This window comes from Apus apus, chromosome 2 (genome assembly GCF_020740795.1).
Source record: "Apus apus isolate bApuApu2 chromosome 2, bApuApu2.pri.cur, whole genome shotgun sequence".
Classification (NCBI taxonomy): domain Eukaryota; kingdom Metazoa; phylum Chordata; class Aves; order Apodiformes; family Apodidae; genus Apus; species Apus apus.
The window spans coordinates 127782948-127795476 of record NC_067283.1 but is presented as its reverse complement, the minus strand read 5'-3'; the positions used below and the strand labels follow the sequence as shown (position 1 = coordinate 127795476).

Here is a 12529-nt window from a genome sequence, read left to right as displayed (position 1 = left end):
GCGGGACCCGCCCCGCGTCCCGGCCCTGGCCGCTGCCGGAGGAGTCTCGAGCACAGGGGTGCAGTCGGGTTGGAACTGAGAAAATAAGCTCTAAATTCTTGAGTGTGGCTTTTAACGTGTAGTCTTACAAGTAAAGGTGCATCGCTAAGGAAACCACAGTGGTGTAAAATTAATAAATGACACGGGTGCAAGGAGGATCCGGGGAAGCCGCGAGCCCCTCCCCTCTGCCTCTCGAAACGGGCCCTGTTAGGAGGCCTGAGGCAACTCGCGACAAGACACCAACAAATGCTTGTTTCCCCCGATTCCCGCAGCCGGACGCACGACCGGCCCCTGGCGGACCAGGAGCCTGAGGCACTGCCAAAACCGCCCGCCCGCGCAGCTTTCCCGCAGCCCTGCGGGGCAGCCGACCCTGCGGGGAGCCCCCCCGCCCCGAGGCAGGGTCTCCGGGCCGCGCTCCGGCGCCGAGACGCTCCCGCCGCTCCGCCCCCGCTGGCCCGGCCCTCCCGCCCCGCGGCGGGACTCCCGCCGGGCTCCGCCTCCCGCCGGGCTCCGCCTCCCGCCGGGCTCCGCCTCCCGCCGGGCTCCGCCTCCCGCCGGGCTCCGCCTCCCGCCGGGCTCCGCCTCCCGCCGGGCTCCGCCTCCCGCCGGGCTCCGCCTCCCGCCGGGCTCCGCCTCCCGCCGGGCTCCGCCTCCCGCCGGGCTCCGCCCGCGGCCCGGCAGCCCCTGCGGACGGCGGATGGCGGAGCTGTCGCTGGGGCGGCACTGCGGGGTGCCGGGATGCCGCCGGCTCGGTAAGGCAGGGCCCCGGCAGGGACGCGGGGCTGTGGGCGGGCCCCGGGCCCGGTAGCGGCGGTCTGAGGGCTGCCAAGTGGTGCCGCTCGAGCGGGGCGCGGTGCTTATTTGTAGCGCTGTTCTGTCCATGTATGCCTTACTTCTTGCTTGCTTCCGTAGCCGCTGATGGCTGTAGGAGTCGGATATAAGTCGGATATAAGAACGCGATGGCTTTGCTACTGGTAGACAGGTCTGAGAGGCGTCATGTGTACAGGGGCAACCAGAAAGACAGGAGAAGCTGCATCATTGAAAAAATCCAGTTGTAGTTAGTAGCGAAGGGCAGGCGTCCCAGAGCCAGGTCCTGTTGCTGTAACGTGCAGCAGCCCTGCCCGATGATCGCCCTTGTGCCACCAGGTGTTTGATCCCTGCGTTGCCCGCTGTTAGTGCCCTGTGTTTCCATTCCTCGCTCTCACTTGCCTCTCCTGGTCTCGGGAAACCATGTTCGTGAAACTGTAACTTTTCAGAAAGAGGCAGCACAAACGCTTGTACTGACAGCTTTCTGATGGGAGCACTCAGTCTTACAGATGAAGTGACCAATCTTAGTGAGCTTTGTACTCCAGTTGGTCCATTAAGAGTCCATTAAGACCCAGTCTGAAAGATGGAGTCATGGCCTGGGGGTGGGCATTTGCTGCCACTGGTGATGTGGCCGAGTTCAGCTGACAGGGAAGTGATTGTATGTGTCAGAATTGATGCAGTAGATGGAGGGTGTGTGCAGGGATTTAAGAAGTAATGTGCAATTTAAATTATATAAGGATTGTATGATATAAAGGATGAAGAGGAAGACATAGGATCATCAGGACTGTCAAATGGAGGAGATGCTGTCTTTTTGGAAGGGATAGCATCTCCTTCAGTTGGCAATCCAAATAATAAAAATGTAAATTGTCCAGTGCTTCAGCAGTCAGTAAATAGAATCCTGAGTGCTCTCGCAATAAGTTTGATCTTTAGCATAAGTGGTGAGTTTGATGGCTAGCAAAATGTTCAAGTTTCAAAGTCTGATATTGGGAAAAAAAATAAAGAATTTCCAGCATAATTCCAGCTTCTGGAATGTATATAACTATAATTTATCTATTTGTATGTTTTTCAGTAATATTAACTAGAGGTGTTAACAGTGTAACTGTGTTACAAAAGCCACTTCTAGGTACTAGATCCATTTGCTAAATGTCATTGTAAGGTCACCTACCCCATTATATAGGTAAGCAAAAGTTAATGTAAAAATTAAGGTAGAAACTATTAGCAAAACAACAACCATGTTGTCTAACTGAAAACAAATATCTTTGTTTCAGATTTTCTCCCCTTTGTATGTGATGGCTGTTCAGGTGTCTTTTGGTAAGTTCACAGAATCACAGAATATCTCCAGTTGGAAGGGACCCATAAGAATCGTTGAGTCCAACTCCCTGCTCCTCATATGGCCACCTGAAACTAAAGCAGATGAATAAGAGCATCATCCAGATGCTCCTTGAAGTCTCACAGACTTAGTGGTGTGACCATTTCCCAGGGACCCTGTTCCAGTGACCGACTGCATTTAAGAACCTTTTCCTGTTGTTCAATCTGAACTTTCCCTGACACAGCTTTATCCCATTTCCTTGTGTCCCATCACTGGTCACCACAGAGAGGAGATCAGCATCTCCCCCTCTCCTGCCCCTCTTGAGGAAGCTGTAGACTGCAATGAGGTTACAACACCTCAGCCATCCCTTCTTCAAGCTAAATGAACCAAGTGACCTCAGCCACTCCTTTTAAGTCTTGCCCTGAAGAACTTTCACCATCTTGATTGCCCTCCTTGGAACATACTTTGATGTCCTACTTAGGCTAAGGCACCCAAAACTGCTCACAGTACTCGAGGTGGGGCCCCACCAGTGCAGTGTAGACTGGGACAGTCACTTCCCTCGACCTGCTGGCTATGCTGTGCTTGATGCATCCCAGGACATGGTTGGCCCTATTGGCTGCTGTTAAATCTCATGCAGTTGGTGATTTTCAAGCTCTCTAGTCTTATCTAGATCTCTCTGTAAGGCCTCTCTACCCTTGAGGGAGTCCACAGCTCCTCCTCGCTGAGTATCACAGCAAACTTCATGTACATGTGATCCCTGCACCCAGTTCATTTATAAAAACATTAAAGAGCACTGCCCTAAAACTGAGCCCTGACTCACTGGCCACCATCCTGATGTACCCCTGTTTACCTGTCAGCCAATTGCTCACCCAACATATGGAATTGTCAAGCTGTGTGCTGGACATGTTGACCAGTAGGTTACTGTGAGAGGCAAAACCACAACATGTGCTGGTTTCCCTAGGTCAACTAGGTGGGTGACCTTACAATAAAAGTCAATTAAGTTGGTTTTCCCATAAGATCTTAGTGTGGCAGTTCTGTCAAGCTAAATGTTCTATAAATCATACTGTGAGTCAATTCAGATACATTAAGTTAACAAAAATAATTGTTTCATTGAACTTGCCACATTTTTCCTGAGCAGCTGTTGTGGAGCTTTGAAATCAGTGGGAATATCTCTAGAATATAGGTAGATTATATTGGAAGACATCTACCTTAGACCCTGTTCTGTACTGATTTTTTGGGGCTGAGGGAGATCTTTTCTCATGTAGAAAAAACCTAAAGTTTCTTCCAAGGTTCAAATCAGTTCCCGCACTTCGGTTTACTCTTCAGATTAGCAGAGGGCAGCTGAGCTAAACTCAGATAAACTGAGGGCAGATTTCACTTTAACATGTTAGAAGCCTTAAAGGGATTTATGCTGTTGTGGAAGGTGATGCAAAATCCATTTAAACGAGGAAACTCCGATTGCTTGGAGCTGAATTCTTACATTTGCTAATGTCCTTATTCTGTTAAAATGGTTTGTTATCTTGGGCATAAGTTCCAGGAGTTAAATGTTTCACATATTCAGGAAGAATATGATCAGTCAACTCAAGATGTGAAATGCATAGGTTAGAACAACTTTTGGAGAAGATTCATTATTTAATTGAAGTGTTCCTATGATAAAACTTGTCAGATTTAAACACTTAAATATTTTCACATGCAGTTTTCTTTTCCTGAAATGGTGATAATGGTGTGATATTTTCTTCTTTTGCCACAAAGCCTTCAGCACAGGAGCCGGGATGCTCATGGGTGTTCTGAGGTAATTTAATAATATAGGACTACCTTAAAATTAAAATTCCATGCAACTTAACTGTCTATTTTCAGATTAGATAATATACATTAATGTAAGTTTGAATTATTTAACTGTGAACATGACAAGCTTAAAAAAAATGAATCTGCTCTTTTTCTGCCTGTCAGAAGTAAATTGAGTCTAAGTAGGATGATGGTTCTTTTTCTAACTCTGAGCTTGACTGAACCAGGACAAAATTAGGAGAAAATCACTGGACTGCGTTTGTTCATTGAATGGAGAGCTAGCACAGTTCTTTTGGAAGCTGGGGTGGTGGCTTTTATCTGCAATACCTGTTTATTTACACAAAACATTTTGTACTAACACCTAGGTGAATATAAGAAGCAGTTCTGAGAAACCAGATCAGCACAGATCTTACCCATGCTCATACAAGAACTGCAATGGAAAGGAGCTTTTCCCAGTTTTATGTCCTTATTGTGAAAAACATTTTTGTCTCAGGTGAGTGGAACAGAGTGTTTAAATGTCAATACTCATTCATTAGTGTATGGAAAAGGTAATACAAGTTTTACACTGTTGTTTACAGACACCGGCATCAATCAGACCATGAGTGTGAGAAACTGGACACACCAAAACCTCAAATGGCTGCCACCCAGCAGCTAGTGAAACATCTTATAGGCAAGTAAAGTGAGATATATATTCTGCAGTTTTCTTCAGAAGGCTCTTTGAGCTTGTGACCTCTGAGGGTTCAGGTTGGACCAAATAAGAAGAGAGGATGGGGGCTCCTTGTTACATTAGCCCTAAACTCACATGTCAGCATATAATACTGTTCATCTAGACTCAGACAACAGTAGCATATGTCTATACAGAGAATCTTTAAAGATTAAATAGGGCTGAAGTTTCTTTCAGAATTGTCTTGTCCTCATTCTGCAGGTGCTGCAATGTAATGAATTGCACCTAGCCATTATTATTTGCATATTAATTCATATGCAAATAATGCAGTTGTATTGGGTGCATATGCCAGTCTGCTGGGATTTTATCTACACAACCAAGCTGGCAAAAAATGTGAGTCTACCAGGTAATGTTTTGCAGCTTTTAAGCAAGATCTAGGGCTGGAAAGAGAATAAACAGCACTACCTGTCTGGACAGTGGAGTTCTGTGTAGACAGGAGAACCTGAAGCTGCTGCATATGAATGCTGTAATGGCCACAGCTCTAGGAGTTTCGGAATTATTATATATTATATATATAATATATTATTATATATTATAATATTCTATATTATAAACCTGTGTTTACCTAATGGTGGTGTTCACCTATTTTTCAATGTAAATAAATTCTGTTAGGACTGTAGCAATTCCAAATATTATTAAATAGGAGATATTATGGCCTCAGGAGGACATGAAAGGAATGGGAACCTTGGAGATACAATGTAGCCCAATAGGCCAGTTCCAGGATAGGCTCAGGAGACAGTCTGAATCATCACACTAACAGGAATAATATTGTTTTCAGATTCTAAAAAAAGTGAGGAAGCAAAAAGCAAAAAACGTAAAGGAGCAAAAAACAGTGAGACAGCAGCAAAAGTGGCATTAATGAAACTGAAAATGCACGCGTGTGGGGACAAGTCCTTGCCTCAGGTCAGTCATGTTTCTTTTCCATATTTGAATTCTCAGAGTAAATGGGAACTTCTCTACATTTCTTGTTCATCATTTAGTCCTCTCAGTTTGGTTTTGGATTTAATTCTCAAGCCTACAATTACTTACACATATATTTCAGCCTGGTGCCCAAAAGCAATCTCACTAGTTTTAATGTTCCCTATAAGGTCTCTGTGTGGAGTTCAGAGCAGTTCAGGTCAAATTCCATTATTTTATACCAGAAAGGTGTTTTCCTGCCATACAACTGTCATCCAACACTGCAGAGACAGACAGGTTCTTCTGGGGATCCCTGGCAGAATTATGACAGTGCTAAGTTGTACTTAAAATTCAAGCTCTATTATTTTAACTGAATTTTATTATCAACATAGCATAGAATTTTATGATCCAAGTAGCACAGGATTTTTTAAATCAGATTCAGTGTAGCACGATTAGCACAGCACAGGAATTGTATAGCACAGCTTATGGTTCCTAAACATCTGGACCCTCTGCAGATCAGGTCAAATCTTAATACTTGGCTTGCAGTAGCAATATCCCAGTCATCATCCAGACTCAAAACATGAAAAAGAACATGAGTCACTCACTCAGTCCTCAGAGGAAGCATACGACAGTGGAGGTGTCCCTGTGCAACGAGGGATCATAGGTTTTGCAGTCCAGCAGCAGTTCTTGTCCAAGTCCCACTGAGAGCTTGTAACTGCTGCTACACTTTCCTGTTCAGGTTCATCAGCATCGGGTTGGCCAGATGCCTGGGACCTTCAAGGCCCATAAGGAGTGGAGTAGTTGGCCTGGTGCCCAGTGACCAATAGACAGTGGGAGAAAAAGTCTGCCTGTCCTGTGCAGGACCTTCAGAGCCATCAGGAGAGGGGACTGATACAAGACCAACATTTTTTAAAGCATCCCCAGTAGCATTTTGGACAATTTGAAGCATAGCATAAATACCTACAATAGGTCTTTTCAGCTCATCAATACGTAAACTTTGAAAATAGTACTTGTAAATTGATTAAATGTCATTCTTTTTCCTAAGGGATTGATCACAACACAATTACTGCATACAGGGTAATGCTTGTCTAAAAAGGTAGAATACAGTGGGTGTTGTTATAATTCCTTGGGCACACTCCAGGCTGAAGAATGTGTCTCAAGTATAGTTCATTACCTGAAGCAGTAACAAATTGCTCAGACTTGGGAATTATCCATGCCTCTGAAAGTTAAAGGGAGCCCCCATTTATAAACAGTTTACCATATGCCCTTTTCTCAGGGAGCTAGTAAAGTGGCAGATATTTTAACCATCAAAGGGTAGTTAATAAGAACAGTGTCACCTTGAGAAAAACAACAGGCTGACAGTGGGGGCTTTAAATCTTTTATGGGTTGGAGACCAGGAAAATTATCTTGTTCCACCAGGCATCCAGTGCATGTCTGCTTGTTATTTAAGCATCTGACAGCTTTAGGTAGGGCTTTACACTATGTTCCTGTATATAAACTTTGCTATAGAGCTCATTTTAGTAGACTATTCCACTTTTCAACTGTGCCATTATTTTGGAGTCTGCAGGGTAGGTGAAACACCCTGTGATGTTCACACCTTTCTGCAATTTTATTTTTTTTAATGAGTGCCATTGTCAGACTGCACAGCAGAGGGCATGGGAGTGTCAGCAAACCATTAAATCCAGCCACCATGTTAAGACCATCTGCTTTCTGTCAAGCAAAAATTTTCCCTAAGCTCCATATTATTTCAGCTCCAGTAAGGATATAATGCCACCCCTCAGCTATTCAAGGGAGAGGTCCAACCTAATAAATTTGCCAGGTGGACCAGGGTACCTATTTCCTACCCACCTTATCCATCTGGTTCCCAAAAAGAGGACCTCCTGGCTGGGGCCCTGGCATTGCTTCTTCATCAATTGTTTCAACAGCCCAGTTAGTGTTGTCCTGTATCCACCTCACAGAATATTGATGCCAAATATATTTAGGTTTCTGACTTGCATATGCATTTGGTAGGGGGAGAGAGGCAAAAGGGAAGTTTCAATTTTACCGTAATAATTCAATAGGGAACCACTGCTCCATTTACTCCAGTTGCTAATATTTTCTGATGTTTCAGAGGTATAGCTCCAGGACAGGCTTCTGCTTTAAAAATTAATAGTTGTGCTCCAGTATCCATGAGAAAATCAGACTTTAATCTATCACTTACTATGAACCAAAATGGTGGGACTTGGTCCTTGAATGGCAGAGGGTAGGACCGCTTGTACCTCTGCCAGTCCAAGCCCCTTGTATCTTTGCGATGTTCAAAACTTGTTTGGATCTGATTTGGAGCAACCTGATCTACTTTCATAGTCAGGTCCAGCTTCAGCATTCCCCCCTGCTCTGAGCATGGTTTTGGACCACATGACACCAGAGGTCCTTCCCAACCTTTCTTATTCTAGGAATATCAGGCTATCCTAGAAATACCTTTTCTCTGACCTCTTTGTTGAGATTAGCTTTCTGCAAATGATTGCTTCTTTTGGTGTCAGACCTGATACGAGATACCTTTCTTGAGACTGACCAGCTCAAAACAGGAGAGCCATGCTATAGAATAGTGTTAGCTATTGTGTCCATGGCTGACCAGTATTTTCTTGGATATGGCACAGAAAATCCAGGAGGCATATCCCATAGTTAGGGATGCAACAGCAGAATGAGCTGTTTTGTGAATTAAGTTCCAGTGAACTGTGGGAGACTGTCTTGTCGACCTTAGAACTGGAAGAGCAACTGTAGGAAGGTGCTAGGGCACTGACAGCAGTTGAGTGATGTGTGTGTCCATAATAGGATGGCTGTCGTGTTATCTGTTTTACAAGTTGTGGTCATTTACATTTTAGCAAGATTCAGGTCCTGCTTCCCTTGCCTCTTTTTAATGTTCTTGGGTGTTAAAGGTTTTTGTGTGTGTGTGGAGAGCACTCAAATTTTTAGGAAAATGCACAGATTGAATTTCAGACTCAGTGTTACAAACATAGCTGGGGGTGAAGGGTAGTTCCATATTTTTCTAGGGAATGCATAGAACAATTCTTAAAAAAGACTTCAGTCTTGTTTGATAGTGTCTGACAAGGACAGTCTGAATTGATGAATATCTTCTGTTGAAAGTCAAAAATAAATAAACCTGAAGAAGGGATTGTCTCAGTCCCATTAAAAAATCTCTCCCTCATATGTTACTCTTGACATTACTTAAGTAAATGTTTCGGTCTAGTAGATATTATATGAAAGGACATTTATTACATAAAAAGAGGAAAAACAGGATAAAGGATTAGCTGGTCATGACCAGAATGTTGGTTAGTGACATGAGCATTTGTAGAGGTGAATTCTTCTGTTTTAGTTGTGTTTGCATTCCAATTTGAGATACTATACTGCTGCCAAAAGCCAGCACTGCTTAGTTAAACACACCTTTTTCTTCCCAGAGCTGTCTAGTAAACCCACAGCAGACACCTTTTCATGTCTGTCTATAGACATCAGTTAGCTGTGGAACTCCAGCAAAAATCAACTTTTCTGAACATTTAATCTGCAGTAAAGTAGGGCCTTGGTCCTGATGGAAAAGAACAAGTTTCAGCTGAAGTTTTTACTGAAAAACTATTAGATGTGTATGACTTGAATTGTGTGCTTCTTTTGTGAATAATTTTTTTGTTTATTTTTCATGTTTTTCTAGACAGAAAGAATTTACTTTCAAGTATTTCTACCAAAGGGGAACAAAGAGAAAAGCAAGCCCATGTTCTTTTGCAGTAAGTGGAGTATTGGGAAAGTAGTAGATGTTGCAGCTTCCTTAGCAAGCCTTAAAAATGACAACAACAAATCAACAGCCCAGGTGAATCAGTAAAAATAACAAACATTTTCCAGGTTGTTGGGGTTTTTTGTTTTTGTTTTTTTTTTTGTTGTTGTTGTTTTGTTTTGTTTTTAATCTTTTGTCCCTCCCCCACCCCACTTCTTGCATCTTAAATCTTGATGTTAACTTTGGTGCTATTTGTCTTACAGAAATTGAGATTATGCCATACTGCCTCTGGAGAAGCCTTGCCATTTGAGCACATATTGGAAACATGGCTATCTGATAAAGACTATCCATTGTACAATGGTGGAAACATAATTTTAGAGTATCTTGATAATGATGTTCTGTTTATAGAAGATACAGAGTCGTACTTTAGTTAATCAGCAAATTATCACAAAAAAAAATAAATATCTTTTAGAAATGTGGTATTCAAACCAAGTCCAGTTTTCTTTTAAAATTACTGGTATGCCAGAATCTGTCCTCAGTTATAAAGACACAGTTCCCATCAATTTCTCCGTTGCTTGACTGACAGAAGATCTATGTCTTGAAAGGAAAATAAGTTATTATAATAATAAATATTTCAATATTTTTTCTTAAATTTTATATTTATTTTTGTGTAAATGATGGAAAAATTGTGTCTTGAAATTAATAAATAATGAAAATGTAAACTTGCAGTGTATCAGTACTCTGAAGTGAAGAAACACATTACACTATTGTAGTGTCTTTTCTACATCTATGAGAACAGATCTCGTGTTTGTAAATCTTGGCATTATTGTGTGATTAGATGGGGCACAAAAAGAGAACTTAGAATTACCCTTTTCTAATTCTAATGTAAAAGAGAAAGAAATACAGTTCAGCTAGAATCACAGGATTCAACAGCTTGCAGTTTCATCCTGGTATTTGTGATCTTAGGTAAATCTCTCGTGTTTATTCTTCAGCAATCGGCAAGATGAACTTACTAGGTTTTAAACCAGTTGTTCAGTGTGATTGTACATAACGAAGTTACACCTCTGGGTGCATGAGTATGGTGCATAGAGACATAGAAGTGATGGCTTTCTCATTTGCCAGTGTCTTGAAATTGTTTGGTGCTCCTTAAGAAGATTGTTCAGAGTATCAGTAGTTGATGTACTCCGGTTTTTGGATCTCTTTTGGTGGATTTCAGAGCTGGACTGTAAATTCAAAGTGAACATAGCAAGGAAGAACCACATTATTTTTATTATAGTTATAGCTGTATTGAAATACTGAAACATAAAACATGCAGTGTTGCTGCAATAGGGTCAGCACTTCCCTAATCATAAGTTCTGATATCTAACCAAGGAGCCTTGCTTCATCCTTTGTGAACAAGCCTGTTGCAACCTAAGCTCACTTTGTAATGGCCTTGAGCCTGTCTATTTAAGCTAGAGGAGCAGAGCCCTTTCACGACTAATCCCTCCAATTTGCTTTCATCAGTTTACAATTTTTCAGCCAATGATCTCCAACTGTGAGTAGCTGGAAAGGCAATCTTCAATGACAAAAAGGACAAGGTATGAACAGGTGTAAACAGAGCGATGGGAAGCACAATCCTAAGCTCCCTTTGCAAACTGTAGCGTGTCTACTGCTCTGTGGTGCTGTGCAGTGTGAATGAACTACTGAGGCAAATCTATTCCTCTGATAATAGGCTAGCAAGATTGTCAGCTGCAGCCTGTGAGGTGTCATCCATTGCAACTGAAATGACCTACTGGCTTGTGGTAACGGTGCAGTATTCAGGCCGAGGGGGAGAAATCTCTGTCTGCCACAGTCTAGCTAACTGCCAGAGTAGTGTGACTCGCCATCCACCCAGTGTGAAAAGAGAAAAGATACCTGTGCTGGAGCAGCCTGTTCTCGAAGGACTTGCAGCCCATGGAAAGGACCCACACTGGAGCAGTTTGTGAAGAATTGCAGCCTGTGGGGAGGACTTATGTTGGAGAAGTTCACGGAGGACTCTCTCCCGTGGGAGGAACCCCACAATGGAGCAGGGGGAGAGTCTAAGGAGTCCTCCCACCTGAGGAGGAAGGAATGGCAGAGACAATGTGTGATGAACTGACCACAACCCTCATTCTCCATCCTCCTGCTCCGCTGGAGAAGGCAGAGAAAATCAGGAGTGAAGTTGAGCTTACAAAGAAGGGAAGAGTGGGGGGAAGTCCTCATTCTCTCCTCACTCCCTTCTTCCTTCTGCCACTGATTTTTCTGCTCTAGCAGTTGCAGACAAAATAATTAAAATAACATTTATTGTGGGTAGAGAGAAAATATGACTCAGGATGCAGGAAGTAAATCTTTGGGGAGGTCTCAGAGGTTTTACCAGGAAGGTTGCTTTCATCACTTGCCAGTTATTGCTACGGGCTAGCAGCCTGTAAATGGCAGTACAAATATGGCAAGTCACAGTTGTTAAGACTCTAAAAATTTTCACATTCCCTTTCATCTTACTCCAAGAATGTGTCTGGGTTTGTATATAGAAGCTCATTCAACCTAGTTTTTAGAAACAGAAGCAAAATGAAATTAAGCTATTCTGACAGACAAGTAATTGAAGAGAGGTGAAAACTCTGTCCTAATCATCAACTCCAGGAACAAAAGTAGGAATTTTCCCAGAGCTTCAGTATCTCGCCTAGGCTGGAATTGCTCACATTTTAGCTGTTTAGCATATTTTTACTTGGCATATACAGCTTCTTGGTTTTCTCAATCTTATTATCTTAGCTCATTTTCACAGGGAAAGTTAAACAACTGGATCTGAAGAAAAACACCCACACTTTGGAGGAGACATTTGAAACCATTGGTAATTTTACAGGCTTGTGTTCCGAAGATGCTGAACTGTTTCACTTCGAAGTTAATAAATAAACGATCAACTCACTTGTAGTAGATGCAAAGAAAATGTGTGAAAAGTTACTTAACTGAGAAGAGGAATTTGTCAAAATTAATACTTGATGATTTTATAATAAACAGTATTTACAGTGAAACTACTAAAATAGGCAAATATCAAGCTGTTTGGTAGATATATATTAATTTTTAGAGAATGCCCAAGGTTGAGGTTTTGCAAACATTTTACAGCTGAGAAGGCTCTCCGTAGCAGCTTGTGACCTTGTTCCAGCTCAAATACTGCTACAAAATTGCATGCCATATATTTGTGATGTTCAACACAGTTTGGAAAGGATTATGTAACATT

The 12529-nt window shown here is 42.5% G+C and overlaps 1 protein-coding gene across 1 annotated transcript; it reads left to right on the top strand.

Moving 5' to 3' along the window:
* Nucleotides 1-706: 706 nt before the first annotated feature.
* On the top strand, nt 707-10022 carry ZFAND1 (zinc finger AN1-type containing 1). Its single transcript, XM_051612025.1, has 8 exons — nt 707-791; nt 2115-2157; nt 3908-3947; nt 4306-4433; nt 4519-4610; nt 5443-5567; nt 9241-9396; nt 9564-10022. The coding sequence occupies exons 1-8, from the start codon at nt 737-739 to the stop codon at nt 9732-9734; spliced, it is 810 nt and encodes a 269-aa protein (XP_051467985.1). The 5' UTR covers nt 707-736; the 3' UTR covers nt 9735-10022.
* Nucleotides 10023-12529: the final 2507 nt, after the last annotated feature.

Excerpts from the sequence above, each read along its gene's own strand:
- ZFAND1 (XM_051612025.1), top strand. The coding sequence starts at position 737 with ATGGCGGAGCTGTCGCTGGGGCGGCACTGCGGGGTGCCGGGATGCCGC. Across the intron at positions 792-2,114 it reads GCCGGGATGCCGCCGGCTCG|ATTTTCTCCCCTTTGTATGT; the intron begins GTAAGGCAGGGC and ends TCTTTGTTTCAG. Across the intron at positions 5,568-9,240 it reads GGGACAAGTCCTTGCCTCAG|ACAGAAAGAATTTACTTTCA; the intron begins GTCAGTCATGTT and ends ATGTTTTTCTAG.